Consider the following 15,125-nt stretch of genomic DNA (forward strand, 5'->3'; position numbering starts at 1 on the left):
ATATATGGAGACCTGAAAAGGAATAATCATGAAGCCACCCAAAAATCCATTGATTCGGAGCAATTCAAGACAAGCTGGCCTGGTTGGTCTATGCTGGCTCAGTCATAAATCAGGTTGTTCTTCTCCTGTACAACTACCTATGGGAAAATTTAACTCTCGCTCTCTGTCATTAAACCTCCATTAAACAGTTTCATTTCACATTTTGTCATTGGAAAGTATGAGGATGGAATTTAGCAAATCTTTGTTACAAAGAACAGCCTAACAAAATGTGCTGTGTCCAAGTATTTTATTAGTAAAGCTGATTTTTATTAGCATCTTGACTCACCACATAATCTAAAGGAGAGTAGCTATTAAAGAGCACTTTGTTTTGGAGAGAACCCAGGTAGCAGTTAAAACACAGTAATTCCAGATTGCTGAGATACACTTATCTCGATATGCATAACCAGTTTGTGATGCAATATATAATCACACATATACATGTGCGTATGTATGACACGTAGCATGATGTTAACAGTTTTAAAAACGTGTCTGAACAGCACAGCACCGTGCAAGGGTGAAAAACTGTAGCCCTGAGCCTTGGACTGCGACTCTGGAAACAAACCACGCCCCAGCTCAGACCTAAAAATGAAAAGCCAACAAGGCAAATCAGCTGCGCTTCCTGGATGACTTAATGGTGTAATTGCACCTGCTTATTCCTATGTGTCAGTAACTGTAAAATATATCAGAAGGAATACATCACAAAAATGTCACTCCAGCAAGAACGTGGGCGAATACTGGCACGTGCAGGTCCTCCGCACAGGACTGGAGCACTGGTAGTGATTAATGGCTCATCAGTGCCACTTGCTTGCCCACACAGGAGGGTTTATGTCTGTCGGACCGCGACCCGCACAGGCCCCGCCGGCACCGGCCCACCGGGGGACCCACCGGGGGACCTGCCGGCGGCCCCGCGGCGGTCCCGGGGTCCGGCGGGAGGCCGCAGCGAGCCGGGTGCCCCCGGCCCGAGCCCGGCGGACGGCGAGGCAGGCGCGGTGCCCCGGCGGTAGCCGAGCCCGCGCTCGAACCTCCGCCAGCCCAGCCACCGCCCGGGCTGCGGGTGGGCATGCCCGGGAGGCGGCCGCCACGGCCGGGGCGGAGAGAGGGAGGAGGCGGGCGGGAGGCGGGCCCAGCGCTAGGCCCGGCGCGGCGGGGGGCGGCGGGCGCTGCGCAGAGCCCGGCTCCCCTCGGCGGCGGGCGGAAGGCCGGCAGCGCCATGCCCGGCCCGGCAGCGCCGGGGGCGGCGGCGGGGCCCGGCCCCGACCCGGAGGAGAGCTACGACTTCCTCTTCAAGCTGGTGCTGATCGGGGACGCCAGCGTGGGCAAGACCTGCCTCGTGCAGCGCTTCAAAACCGGGGCCTTCGCCGAGCGCCAGGGCAGCACCATCGGCGTGGACTTCACCATGAAGAGCCTGGAGATCCAGGGCAAGCGGGTGAAGGTGAGCGGAGCGGCGGCTCACGGCGGAGGGAGCGGCCCGGCACCCCGCCGCTCCGGTTCCGGGGCTGGCGGAGCGGGCGGGGAGCTGTGGCTCACCTCCCGGCCCGCCCCCCAGCCTCGGGCCGGCACAGCCGCCGAGACGCCGGCGGGACCGCCCGGCCCCGGCCCGACTGCCGGAGGAGGAGGCGGCGGTGGCGAGACAGAGGCCGGCGGCGAGCGGTGCCGCCCGCCCGGGGTGCCCCGCCTCAGGGCAGCCACCGCTGCCCGTGCCCCCGTCCCGCTGCTGACTTGTCTGTGCGCCGCTGCTGTGCTGAGAGAAGGGGCTGCTGAGCGCCGGTGCCGCCTTCCCAAACGGCTCCTACGGGCGAGGAGGGACCAAGCGCATCCATTAGGTTGTTTTGCCACGGCAGGATCAGCTGTGTAGCCGCAAGCCGCGCTGGTTCCTCGTTAGCACCGCGTGAACGCTGGTAAAAGCCCCATTACAAACCCGCAGTTCGGGGCACGCTCTGCCTCTTGTAACTGCGGCACCCCTCCTTTCAGGCAGGCTTCTGGCGGTGGTTTATTTAGAACCCAGACGGAACCTCAGCTGGACTATCATGTTTCCAGAAAGGGGTGTGGAACCGGCCGATTGAGAGGAGCTGGGGGGAGCGATTGTTAAATTAGCCGTATTTAAACGTTATCTTAAGGCACTGTTTACAGGGCGTCTCGGGAAGTGCAACTTTTATAGTTCTTCTCAAACCAGAACAAATCAACCCTAAACCTGTCTTCTGCTTTTCTTATGCCGGAAAAAATCAGCTAGTCGTTAGGGTTAGAAAGAGGATATTTACCTGGTGGAACTGTCCTCAGACTCTCAGTGGTGCAGATTCCCTACAACAGCCTGGGTCTCTGAGCACAGAAGCATGATCAAACAGCAGGAAAAAAGGCTTAAAGCACGTGCAGTTTATAGGGGGCTGCCAGGATAAAACCCTTCACCAGCCCCCTCCCGAATGGAGTCATACAGCTATCCCCACTCATCCCCAGTGGGACTAAAAAGAACTTAATGCAGTCACTGCCTGGGAAAGGTCATGAAAGTGTAAGGCTTTTGGTGACACAGGTTCAGTAATTGCAGTTGAATTTTGGTCTGTGTTTACCAAAGTAGGTGTCAAAGTCCTCTATTGTCTTTTTCTTATAAATTAACTTTGGTGAGCAGAATCTTAAGCAGAGAAAGTTGCAGAAAATGGAAGAAGTGAAGGCTCATATTTTTTAGGAAAGGAGGGGGATTATAAGTTCCACACCTAGCAAAGGTGTTTGTTTTCTTGGTAGTATTAGACCTTTTCCTATCACGTATAGCTGGGGTTAGCAGTGAAAAGGAAACTCAGATTTTCTGTTTCCACTATTAGTACCTCTTCTGCGCTTTCTAGCAAGTGAGCTGTTAGAAGTAGGGTTTCTCCTTTCGGACTGAAACCTGGCTCCATTTAAATGCCAGGCACATAGAAAGTGACAAATGTGTCTGTCCCTGGTGCCAGGGGTCTCAGCCACAGACTCCAGGAGTGGGAGGACTGGCCCAGGAAATAGCCCAAACTTCCTAGGTGGACTTTTTCATATTGTCAGTACTTACACGTGAATATTCCTGTATTAGTAGTCAGTCTGTAACCAAAGCTGTTGATTATTTCTAAGTATTTTACAAAAAACAAGTAAGAAAACGCAAGCTCTTGAGGCTTTCTTTTGCTTTGGATTGTTCTGTACTTCCACTTAGGGAAAAAAAAAGGGGGATGCACAGATTGAAGAAGAGTAATTTAACTTTAGGCAAATTAATCCAGTATTGTTGCTGATTTACCTTACAGACATTTTTGTTAGCTGCCGAGTCAGGGACACAGCTAGAATATGAAAACATTTGCTTGGGAGCTTTTTTGTTTGGTCTGTTAAGGTGTGGGTTGTATGTAAAGTTTTAAATTCAAGTCAGGCTTTTCCAGTTGGATTGAGATTTCGGAGCAGTCCATCCAATCTAGGTAGGTGTGTTCAGCATGTTATAGGAAATAGAAAACAAGGAGGTGTTTTGTTATACTTTTGTGAGCTGCCTTACAGAGTAAGTAAATACATTCTTACTATTAGGTGCATCTTGCACATTCTATAAATTTGGTTTTTCTGTAGATTAAAGTGATTCTAGGAGGAGCACTTTAGCTATCTGAACAGGTCCTATCCTAACGGATTTGTAAACAAGCCTGTAGATGTGCTCTGCCAGAAGTGCACTGTGTTTCTCATTGTTTCTGTCTCAGTCACGTGAGACGTTCTGTGTTTTAAGAGCTTCAGATAAACTGTTGATTGGGATGCCTCAAATCAAGAGATGTTCAGGACATCTTTAAAGTTTGTTTCACCTTACAAAAAGACCCCTGCAAAAGCATGCCAGGTGATTCTCTGTGCTGCTCCGATTTCATGATGGGTTTATGCTACTCAAGACAGTATCTTCATAAAGAATGCAAAGGCTTATTTTCTTTTTAACAAATGGTGCAGGAATAGGAAAATTCCCATTTTTCTAACTTTCTATAAGCTGATCTTTAGATGTTACTTCAGAACAACAGTGTGTACAAAAAATGTCCCAAGGAGCTTTTCAACACTACTTGCTCCGCATCCCCAGTGGCCTAAGCTTCATTTTTAGTCAGGCTGAGGATAGTATTACAACACAACTGAGTGAGTATGAATCAGGCACTTACTTTGAGATTAAAACAAACATTTTGAGGTTAATTGTGTTAGTGTCCCTTTCCGTTTAAAGCTTCAACATCACAGTTACATAATGTTTCTGAAACATGTAGAGCCCAAGGATTTTAAGTTTCACTTCCTTTTGATGCATTTTTGTTGCATAAGGGAAAAGAAGCATGTTGGGATACTAAAGGTTAAGGTTTGGCAAATAACTTTTTTTTTTTTAACTCAAGGCTTTCCTTGCATCTTAAAGCTGTATTCTTTCAAGTGTCTCAAACGATATTTCATACACTACTGCTTCATCAGCTACTGAAGCTGACTAAACGTCATCTATAAAGGAGCTATTCGTGGACGGTCCTGATAACTGAAGCTTTCCCTTTAGAAATAAAGTAAAGCGCTGGTACCGTAAGCTTCCCCAACAGGTGCTAACGCTATTTTGCAGAGATTTACCACTTCCAGAGAGGAAGAATACGTAAGTTTCTCTGTTCATTCAGTCTTCTGTTTCTCTTCTTGTTCTTTCTTTAAGATCTCTAATTGCAATTTGAGGTATCGTCCAGAGGGGTTATACATGCCAGTTGCCTCTGGGACAGGCTGTTGTGAGCCACGGGCTCTTGGAGGCGTTGGAGCTAAAAGGCAGGCCATGTGGCGCGGAGCCAGGGAGGGATTTGGCAGATCTAGCATGCTGGGTTCTAATGGAACTTCAAAGTCAAAGCTACCTGTGGTGACCACCTTGGTTTTTATCTCAAAGGCAAGTTATGACCAGCATATATCCAGAATTTCCCCCCCTCAGTTTTATGACATGTCTGCAGTCTGTCTTCATTTTTAAAAAAATGCTCTAGTACATCCTGTTTAACAGGCTGAAATTGTGGCATAGTACTCTCTATAAAATACATTCTTCTTGGCTGGCTAAATCTAGAGTACAGACTGTAGTTCCTGAAAGTTGTGGTTGTTGACTTAATGCATAGTGATTAAAGTCCTATTGATAAAATAATTACTTGTTCTTTGAGTGATAAAAAGAATCTGGCAAACAGAACAAAAAGGTTTTGTAACTGTTATGTCACTGTAAGAAAAGGTATTTATAAAATGGTGGAACTAAGATTTTACATAATGATAGGCAAGGACATTCCTAAGTCCAAGTCCATGAATCATGGTTAGTAGTAACAAAATTCCTTTTCTTTTGATGAATTTCCTCCTGTGAACTGATAAATTAATTGGGTATCTTTAATGCCTACTTCATGCTGTCATTTCATAGTGTTCTACATATACTGAATATTTTTTCCTTTATGCCACAGTTTTTCTCTCTTACTATATCTTTCAGAAAGCAGCAGGAGAGAACACTGGAAAACAAACACATTCCTTTTACAACAAATGCTTCTTTATGTATCACTGCACTTTTTAATTTACAAGCTTTTTCAGCCCATATGATATCAAGATTCTTGGCTCTTACTCAGGCCTCATGGCTGTAACTATATTCCTTTCAGAATGGGCCAGAATGTAATGTGTCATCATCTGGCCAAATTGCAAGGAATATAAAATTATGACTTGTTAACTGTCCTGACTCCTAACTGTTGTACTTAATAACTTTGCTAAACAAATACAAATTAAGGTATTGGTTATTACATGGAAGCAATATTCTTTGATATCCAGAGGGAAGTGTAGCTCTCTTCTCTGTCAACTACTTTCACACTCTTAATGGTAGAGCAAACAGGAATGCCGCATTCCCAGCAAACAGGGATTCCTCATTCTCTGAAGATTTTGTAGGGAAACAATTGAATGGATCAGTTTATCCTAACTGTTCTGTGTATGAATATCATTTAACTTGAAGTACATTGCCATACAGATGTTGGTTTTGTTGCTTTTGACAAAAACTATAGACTAAGTTGCAATGTTATTTCAGTAAATCTTTTTAGGAGCAAGTGTTGTGATCTGCCAGTGTACAGAAATGTATATTATTGTTTGCCATTTGAGATGACAGGATTTAGACACAGTCAGTTGGTTAAGAATCATTTGGCATGGCCTTTGCATCCAGCATTTCGCTACCAGGGAATTCTATGGAAGTTGATGTATTTTGAAGAATTCATAGCGCAAAAGTGACATTTCTATCTTTGTAAAGGAAGGTATCAGCTGTAGGATGCACTTAGTTATTATTAATGCTGCTTCATAAGCGGAAGTAAACCTGAACTCCCATGCTACTCTAGAAGAATCAAGAAAGTACTTAATAAATTATGTAGGAAGTAAAGGAGGGAGAAATTATTTAGTGTGTCTTGAGGCCATTTGTTAAGCATTAACCTTTGATAAACAAACTCATTTACTATGCTCTTTGGTCAACCTGTCACTCACCATTTTCAACGCTTGTCTATTTCTATAGTTGAAACTCTGCTTTCTTTAAGCCTAATCAGACATCCCAGAACGATCTTCCAGAGACCCACTGTAAATTTTACCACCTTCTGTTTTCCTCCTTACAACAAGTTGAAACATTCCTTATTTCAGTTTTTCTCTGGTGTCTCTCATCCTCCCATCATGTGCCACTGTGAAAAGCCTGGCTCAGGCTTCTTGTTGACCTCCTCACGGGTGCTGGAGAGCAGCCAACAGGTCCTCTCAAATCCCTCTCCCATGCTGAATAAGCCTGTTTCCCTCAAACTCTTCTCACAGGGTATGTACTCAGATTACCTGACCATCTTGATGGCCCTCCACTGAAGTTGTTCCAGTTCTTCAATGTCTGTCTTGTACGGGGAGCCCAAAACTGGACACTGTATTTTAGCTGGAATCTAGTAACTGCCGAATAAAGGGGAATAATCACCTCCCTTGATGTACTGGCTTCACTCCTGTCAGTACAGCTCAGGATGCTGCCAGGACACACTGCTGGCTCCTCTTCAGCTTGCTGTCTGCAAAGACCCCCAGGGCCTTTTCAGCACAGCTGCTCCCCAGCCAGTCAAACCCCAGCCTGCATCCTTGCATGGGGTGAATGCCGTACACTCCCTGTATACTCCCTCCGAACAGGAAAAGATGAAAAAGCAAATATGAAAAGATGTTCAAGACTTTGTCTAATGTACTTATGGAAAGCTCCAATTCCATGGTGATTATATGGAGTCATGAAAAATCTTACAGGAGTTAACAGCTGGTTTAGTGCTTTGCTATTCAGTACCAGCCAGTGCTAAGGGCCTGCTGTCCAAAAAATTCAAAGCTAAAAGCAGATCAAAATAACCAGCTTTTCTAAGTAAATGGACATTCAATAGGGAAACAATTAGCACGAGAAAGGTGGCTCTTAGGGTACTCTGTCATATTCCTTCTGAACAATGGGTATTTATTCTCTGTTCTTTATCCTGTCCTCATTTGTTACTAGAGATGGTTCCCCTGAAGGCCTGCTACCGATCTCTTACTTCATAGGTGTTTTTTCTTAGTATCCTCACATGAATTTAACACAATTCTCCAGCGATCCCAACTTCTCTCTGTCTTACACTAAAATTGTTGCCAAGGTAATTACAAAATCAGGAATTGCTTAAAAAGGTTACTAGGTGACAGACAGGGCTGCCATCATGTTATTTACAGAGCTGACGCACTTAAATCAAGGAAATAAATAATTGAGAACTTTCTGTCAGATACTGCATATGTGATACACTTATACAATACAAAATAATATATGATCATATCTTTTCTTGTAACCTGTGGCTAGTACAGTTCATTTGGTGTTTTGATTTTAACATCTAACTTACATTGAGGGGCTTTTAAATGAGAAATAGTAAGACTAAACTTTTTCCCAAAGAATTTGCAATTGTTATTTCTTGTCAAGAGTTACATACTTGTAAATATAGTTTAATAGAGAGACTATATAAATTTTTTTTACTATAAGATGGTGGGTTTAAGTTACAGTTGTCATTGGTATTTATGTATAGTTGTCATGTTTCTTTTTCAATAGAATTGTCTGAAATGTATCTCTGTACACCTACTGGAGAAAATAGTGTTTACTTAGGATCAGAACTGGCATTTTTTTAATGACTTGGGGGTTTTTTTAATCATATATCGGACTGGTTCATGCTACACAGAAATATTTTTCTTAAGAGTTTGCTAAAGATGCTGTCAAGCAAATTAGCTATATTTTGCCTTTAGGAATACATCTTGCTTTAAATTAGGTAATCTGGTTCTTAATACTTGCATACTCTGTGTGTGTCTGCATTGCATGTTCTTAATGATTTAAAATAAGACAGTTATTAAAACTTCAAACAGGACAGGTTTTCAAGCTTCCAAATTGTAAGGAGCGAGTTACTGTTAGTCCTCCCAAAAGTACCTTTGCACACTGAGCATGCTGCAAGGCAGACTGATTCGTGCTAGCTGAAGCTACCATCTCTGCATTGGTCTGCCAGAGGGGACTGAACAAGGGCTTTTTACTCAGCTTCAGGTGAGGTTATTGGATTGGTTCACACCCACCTTCAGCAACAAGTTAAACTGAAGGGGCAGATTCATGATTGGTTCAAGACAACTTTGCCATTGCGCTAAAGGATCGTTGCACCTTCCTCCCTGCACAGTTTGCATGCTTTCAGTACCATGTGGCTGTGTAATTAGTGTTAACCCTTCAAACAAAAGGAAAAACCCTATTTTTCAGTTACATCCGTGAATTAAGCTACATGGTGAATCAGAGTAACAGGTGCTAGTTTCAATGCAGGGACAGGGCAAGGATGTGCAGCTGGGATGCAGATCTTTGACAGTATGGTCTTAGTTTGGCTTAAGCAAGTCATTAAACCATGCTCTTATTTGACTGACTTTCCCTGAAACAAAGAGTGAGCGCTCACCTGGCTCCTTCCGCCCGCAGAAGTGATGGCAACAGTGACAAACAGGTGTGTCAGCTGGTATACATGTTTGCAAAGAAAGTATCCACTTAGGGGTCTAATACATGAAAGCAAAACCACAACAAACTGAAGATCATGTAAAAAGCTAAATGATTCAGAGTCCTTACACAAAAGAGGAGTGACAAGTAGGGGAGCATGAATTTCAATTGCCTGATGGAAAGAGCCTACCTGGAGGGCGTGAGCTGGGAGGAAGACTGCTGTTTGAGCTCCTGAGAAGGTCAAACCTGTGGTCTGTGCTGTTCCCAGCAGGACACCCTGGGCTTCAGCAACTCTGTACATTCAGACCTGTGAACACACAGACAAATGCTTGAGTAAAAAATGTGTAGGGGTGCTGTGAGATCTTGCTGGTGACATTTTGAGGTTGCTTTATCACTACTGAAAGGCTATGGAAATTGGGGAGAATCAGAGAAAGGCAAATGTCATATTCAGAAAGGGCAAGAAATCCTGGGAACTACAGGCTGGTCAGACTGATTTTGGTCCCTGGGAAAAGTCATGGAGCAATTCTTCCTGGAAGAATTAAGTTTTGACCCTACTTTGAGCAGGCAGTTTGCTTTGTCACCTCCCAAAATCTGTCCCAACCTCAATGATTCTGTGATTCTACGGAACGTACTTACACAGAGGTTTTCAAAATCCAGTATGCAGCACAAGGCCCAACACTGGCTTGCTCAGTCACTCTGCAGGTAAATCACTTTTATTTATACTATGTGAAAAATGTAAGCTTAAAAATTTTTTTTTAATTTAAAAAGTTTGTAATTCTTCTGTATGCACAGAATCTCTCAGACCTCTCCCAAGAGTTGGGTAATCATCATTAGCCTTTTTTTGTGCTTGACCTAATCATGTATTGAGATTTAAAACTACATAACAGACACAAAGGTCTAGTGGGAGACTCGAGTACAGAGAACATCATACATAAACCTGCCCTGAACTTCCTTGTCTCTAGTAATTGTTGACTGCCCTAAATCATTATCTGTTCCATTAATAATCATTGCTTTGTGGTCTTCTGAGTCCATTACAGTCCCCTCCCCTTCTCTGCAAAAACTCTTACTAGGACTGAGAAGTACTTTTTCATTGGATTGATTCTTTTTAAGCTGTACATACATCATTTGTGATCTAAATGCTTGGCTAGCACAGGAAAGTGATCTGATCAATACAGCCTTTTCTAAAGTGAAAGTTTCTGCTCAAACATGCAGCAGAGTCAGAAGATACAAACAAAATACTAATGTGCAAAAGAAATAAATGGAAAAATTATTCCATAGTCTTTGGTATAAAACATCATTGGCGCATTGTGTTAAGTTGTTGTCAGCTTTTTAAAAGAAAGAGATTCAGAGAGAGGGGAACTAATAAATAACAGGTCCACAATATGGGAGGATTACAAAATCCGGGAGTATTTGCTTATATCGTGTCTCAGCTAAGAGGAGATGCAGAATATAAGGTAAGGCACAAAAAGACAAGCAGTGGTCTCTCATTTATCATTTGGGGAGAAATGAAAGTGCAACACAAGGACAGAAAATACAACGTTTATAAAAGGAAATTCTTTGGTTTCATGGCTACTATATATTGAAACCAAGAGCTTTGAAAGATTCAAAAAGTATTAGAGATTTATAGGGAGAATGAGAATGTCCACAGTTATTTTAGTTAAAAGCTCCTGGAATCTAAGCCATCGTGTTCCAGGACATTAGAAAACATGTAAAACAAGAGGATTTAAAAAGAAATTTTCCCTGTGAGCAGGGGATTTTGTTTGTCCACTCTGAGTTATTTGGCTTCTTCCTCTGGAACATCTAGTCCTGGGAATTCAAACCCTGATACCAAACTCATAGTTCTTATGCTGCTGGATTTAGGCAAAAGTATGTAAGCTAAGCATTTCTTCTTCCTGCCCAGATGTAATGTCTGTTCTACCACCTAAAAAAGGACAGGTGACTAGACTGACTAGATCTTTGACTGACTTCATTGAAACCTAGAATTGCTGGCATTTCTTTTATACATTCTTTCATAAGTTTTATGTATCCTATATATATTCTTCTAATTGTCTCATATTTCCTTAGAAAACAGCATCTGTGCTCTCAGGTGATACTGCCACGTTCTGCTCCAGTTGTTACAGCCCCTGTAGCAGAACTGGCAAAGCCATGTCAGACAATACGCTAGCGAAAACCCACTTGTAGTTTCAGTGACACAGCAGATGATGAACTGGAGTGGCTTGGCTATGGGCTAGCATCTTATTTTGCTAACTCTGCTAGAGAAGGTGATAAAGGGGTACGGCTGGCCACAGAGAAGTGATAATTTCATAATCTGCCACAGAAATATGCGTCAGAGCTCACCTGCAGGAACCCAGAGTGCCTTAACTGATACAGATATAAACTTCGAGCAGCCAAGTGCGAAAAGGTTCTCCAGTCTATATTACTATCCTTAAATCGTGAACAAAGGACTAGAAAAACGTGATGCCAGGATGTATTACATATAAGGGAGATTTATAACAAGGCTATTGAATCAAGTCCTATCTTTTGATTCAGGAAAGCTTGCTAGCCAGTGTCTCACTGTATGCTTTATTTTATTTAGTTGCAGATCTGGGACACGGCTGGCCAGGAGAGATTCCGAACTATCACACAGAGTTATTACCGCAGCGCCAATGGAGCAATCCTAGCCTATGATATCAGCAAGAGAGGCTCTTTCCTGTCCATTCCTCGCTGGATCGAGGATGTGAGAAAGTATGCCGGTTCCAACATAGTACAGTTACTGATTGGTGAGTTACAAATATTAATATCAAGCACTATAGGTTACTGTACAATGTAATTAGTTGCCATACTTGTTTAAGATGGTTAAAAGTTTTATTTTTTGTTGAAGTTGAGATGTATGTAATAGATACAATTGGACATTTTTCTGATTTTTTTTTTTTTAATTAGAAAGTGCTGATTCATCAAAACAGAAGTTTTTGCTTTAATTAACTTCTGTTAAGAAGTAGCCACATTTGTATCAGAAGCCAGCTTTGAATCCTTTGCGTCTCACTTAATGGGGAACTGGGTACCCAAGATTTCCAGGTTCTGAGGCACAGCTGCTGTGGAGCTGTTCTCATGATAAGGACCGTAAGGTTTCCAGGGCCCAAAGCAGCTCCATCATATCAAGGCAACGTATTTTGGCAAACTGGAACACCCACATACTTCAGCAGACGGGGGATTTCGAAAGGACTTTGGAGCTATCAGGGCTTGTCAGTTCTCTGCTATAAATTCTGTTTCCCAGCCCCAATGTTTCTGACTCAGATGTGGCTTTCTGGGCCTGTAGACTCGGTAATACAACATCAGTACTATTCTAGATCTCCCTAGGAACCAGCACACTGCTGTTGTTTTCACAAAATGGTTTTAGCTTTCATTTCTAGCCCATTTGTCTTCTCTTAAGGTCTACAGCCACCGCTATTCAGTTACTGACTTTTTCTGTTCTCTCTCTGAGTCATACAGAAACACAGGTTGGAAGGAGCTTAGGAGATTACCTTGTCCAACTTCCTGCTCAGAGAAAGGCTAATGTCAGGTTGGTCAGGGCCTTTTCAGTCAAATTTTGAAAATCTCCAAGAACGGAGATTCTGACAGCTTCTCTGCGCAACGTGAAATCCTCCTGCTAAACAGTTACTCTGACATAAGTAGTCATTATAAATTACTCTGTCATTTCTTTTTCTTCCAGGAAACAAGTCTGACCTAAGTGACCTTCGAGAGGTTCAGCTGGAAGAAGCTCAAAGTCTAGCTGAACACTATGATAATATCATCTGTGCCATAGAGACCTCTGCGAAAGACTCCAGCAATGTGGAGGAGGCTTTTGTGAAGATGGCTACAGAGCTCATGATGAGGCATGGAGGCCCTATGTTCAGTGAGAAGAATACTGACAGCATCAAGCTTGACAGCAAAGACGTTGTAGAAGGCTGGGGGTGTGGTTGCTGATATGAGCTAGGTGATATCCCTAACTTTACTGGAATTTAGATGGTGCTTGACCCTAATGCTGAGTAGCATGGTAGCCATATTCTCCTCCTCCTGTGAGACCAGCAATTTTGTAGAAGTTAGACACAATCCTGTTTGCTTTGGTGTCTTATTTTTAAAAAGGGACTCTTGAGAGGTAGTCCTAAAAGTCAAGCCCTCTGAAAAACTTACTCAACATTTGTCCCCACCATTTTCTTTTCTGTAACCTTCATACAAGCTACAAAAGTGGAGGAAACAACTTTGAACTGGTGATGTGGAGTGGGGAGACGGATGGTTGGGGAAGAGACTGATGCTCACCCAAAGTTCTGAAGCATTTAGCATGGGACTGGTGGTAAAGGAGGTCACTTTTGGAATAGGCAATCTTGACAGTGTCTCTTTAAATCCTCAGCACTCCACCCACAACCAGAAAGTGACAGTGTCTTTGATAAAGGTATTTCAAGTGTCAGAATACCCAACGTTTTGATTACAGGACCAAATAGCAGTTCCCTGTCCTAGGGCACATGGATTGCTAGTTAGTATTGGAACAGGCCCAGGTGGGGAAGCCTTCTCTCAGGTCTTGTTATAATTTTTTTAAGTTATCATTTTAATAAAAAGCAAAATCAGCCTGAGCAACATCACGTGACTTGCTATCAAGCAGGATTGGACCAGTGTAGTTATTTTAAATATAGCCTTGAGGAGAGGGTAGATGCATTTCATTTGTTATTGTTTGCACCATGATAGCTCCCTTTTCCAAGTGGGTATCATTGAGTTTTTGCCCTCAGGTCTCTTAATTTCATTCCATAACTCAAGACCTGCACCACTGGAAACAGGAACTGGAGAAACCTTGAACTGACTGGTAGCCATGATCTCTTGCCATGTGCCTAATGGTCATATACGGGGTTAATTCTGGTCATACATTTGACATTATGTTACCAGAGTGTTTATGCCACTTAAGCAATAAGTGGATTTGGGTTTTGTTTCATTTTTTTTTTTTTTAACCATCTCTTTAAATACAATCTGGGCATATAATGGGAAAGAAGACCTCAGAATAGCTGAAGATTGCTTGCATTGCACTTCTTGGTTGTAAGGAACCAGCATCTTTTTGAGTGATTCTTTCCCAACTTTGTACTCAGCTGCTTCCTTCTCCCTATGACAAGTTACCAATTGCTTTTCATTTCTTGAAAACACTCAGCAGGAATATCTTTCACTGTTGATCAAAAGTCTCCATTGTTAAGTAAAATAGACTTCTTCATTCAACTACATATAATTGTCTTTCAGATTCAGCTCTGCATTATATGTTGTAGATGCAGCTGAAGTACTGATGGCAGCAGTCCTCTCTGGATTTACACTCTCAAGCACCTTACAAAAATGGATTTGCAAAGGGAGCAGAAGCAGGATTATTTTTAACTCTACAGTTAAAGCAAAGGTGTTCAGAGCTGACAAGTGATTTTTGCAATCCTGATACTTTGAAGGAGCTCATTTTCAGAAAGCACCCACTTAAAGTGAAGTTACTTGTCCCTTTTGAATATCTTCATCAAAAAGGACCTGGATTGGTTCGCTACTAGGGCTACACCAGTTTTTAGCCATTCAACATATCCAGTATCATGAAAATCAGGAAGACTTAAGAAAGGGCTAATGGATCCTAATTTCAATACTATTCATCTTCCTACAGAAAATACTAAACCATTCTCTGGTCCTTCTGTTTTTTTTTTAAACTATGAGGTCGATAATTGAGGAGTTACATATGCTTTCTAGCCTGTTTGCTTCTAATCTAAGGGGTTAGTTTTTAAGTTTTATAGTTGTAAGAGTGCAAGGGCCTTAAGTTTTTCAAGTAGTATAGTTTTCACAATTCTGGTGTTTTATATGGAAGGGCATGTTGAGCAGCAGTGCTTGGTAGTATTTTTGGATAGTTTTCCAGGACATTCCCAGCTCTCCTACATCCAAAGATAACAGGCAATAAGTGTCCAGCAGTAGCTAGACACTGAAAATGAGAACTGTCCAAACTCTAGATTTGTTAATGATTAGCAAACCCTGTATTCCACACTCAAGAGAAACTGTGAAGACAGTCCAAGCTAAAACTCAGTCCTGATGACTGTTTTTCCTCCTGGTTAGATGGTCCTTAAGATACAGAATACTAGCAAGCATCTGACTTTGTCATGACATATTATAGTTTACATCTGTAGGTCATAGTCCTGCAGTT

The 15,125-nt window shown here is 42.6% G+C and overlaps 1 protein-coding gene across 1 annotated transcript; it reads left to right on the top strand.

Annotated features, from left to right (window-relative positions):
• Nucleotides 1-1,249: 1,249 nt before the first annotated feature.
• Nucleotides 1,250-13,462, top strand: RAB43 (RAB43, member RAS oncogene family). The gene is made up of 3 exons (XM_059822998.1): nt 1,250-1,471; nt 11,544-11,727; nt 12,657-13,462. The coding sequence occupies exons 1-3, from the start codon at nt 1,250-1,252 to the stop codon at nt 12,908-12,910; spliced, it is 660 nt and encodes a 219-aa protein (XP_059678981.1). The 3' UTR covers nt 12,911-13,462.
• Nucleotides 13,463-15,125: the final 1,663 nt, after the last annotated feature.

The sequence above is a fragment of the Gavia stellata genome, chromosome 12 (genome assembly GCF_030936135.1).
Source record: "Gavia stellata isolate bGavSte3 chromosome 12, bGavSte3.hap2, whole genome shotgun sequence".
Lineage (NCBI taxonomy): Eukaryota > Metazoa > Chordata > Aves > Gaviiformes > Gaviidae > Gavia > Gavia stellata.

Excerpts from the sequence above, each read along its gene's own strand:
- RAB43 (XM_059822998.1), top strand. The coding sequence starts at position 1,250 with ATGCCCGGCCCGGCAGCGCCGGGGGCGGCGGCGGGGCCCGGCCCCGAC. Across the intron at positions 1,472-11,543 it reads TCCAGGGCAAGCGGGTGAAG|TTGCAGATCTGGGACACGGC; the intron begins GTGAGCGGAGCG and ends TATTTTATTTAG. Across the intron at positions 11,728-12,656 it reads CATAGTACAGTTACTGATTG|GAAACAAGTCTGACCTAAGT; the intron begins GTGAGTTACAAA and ends TTTTTCTTCCAG.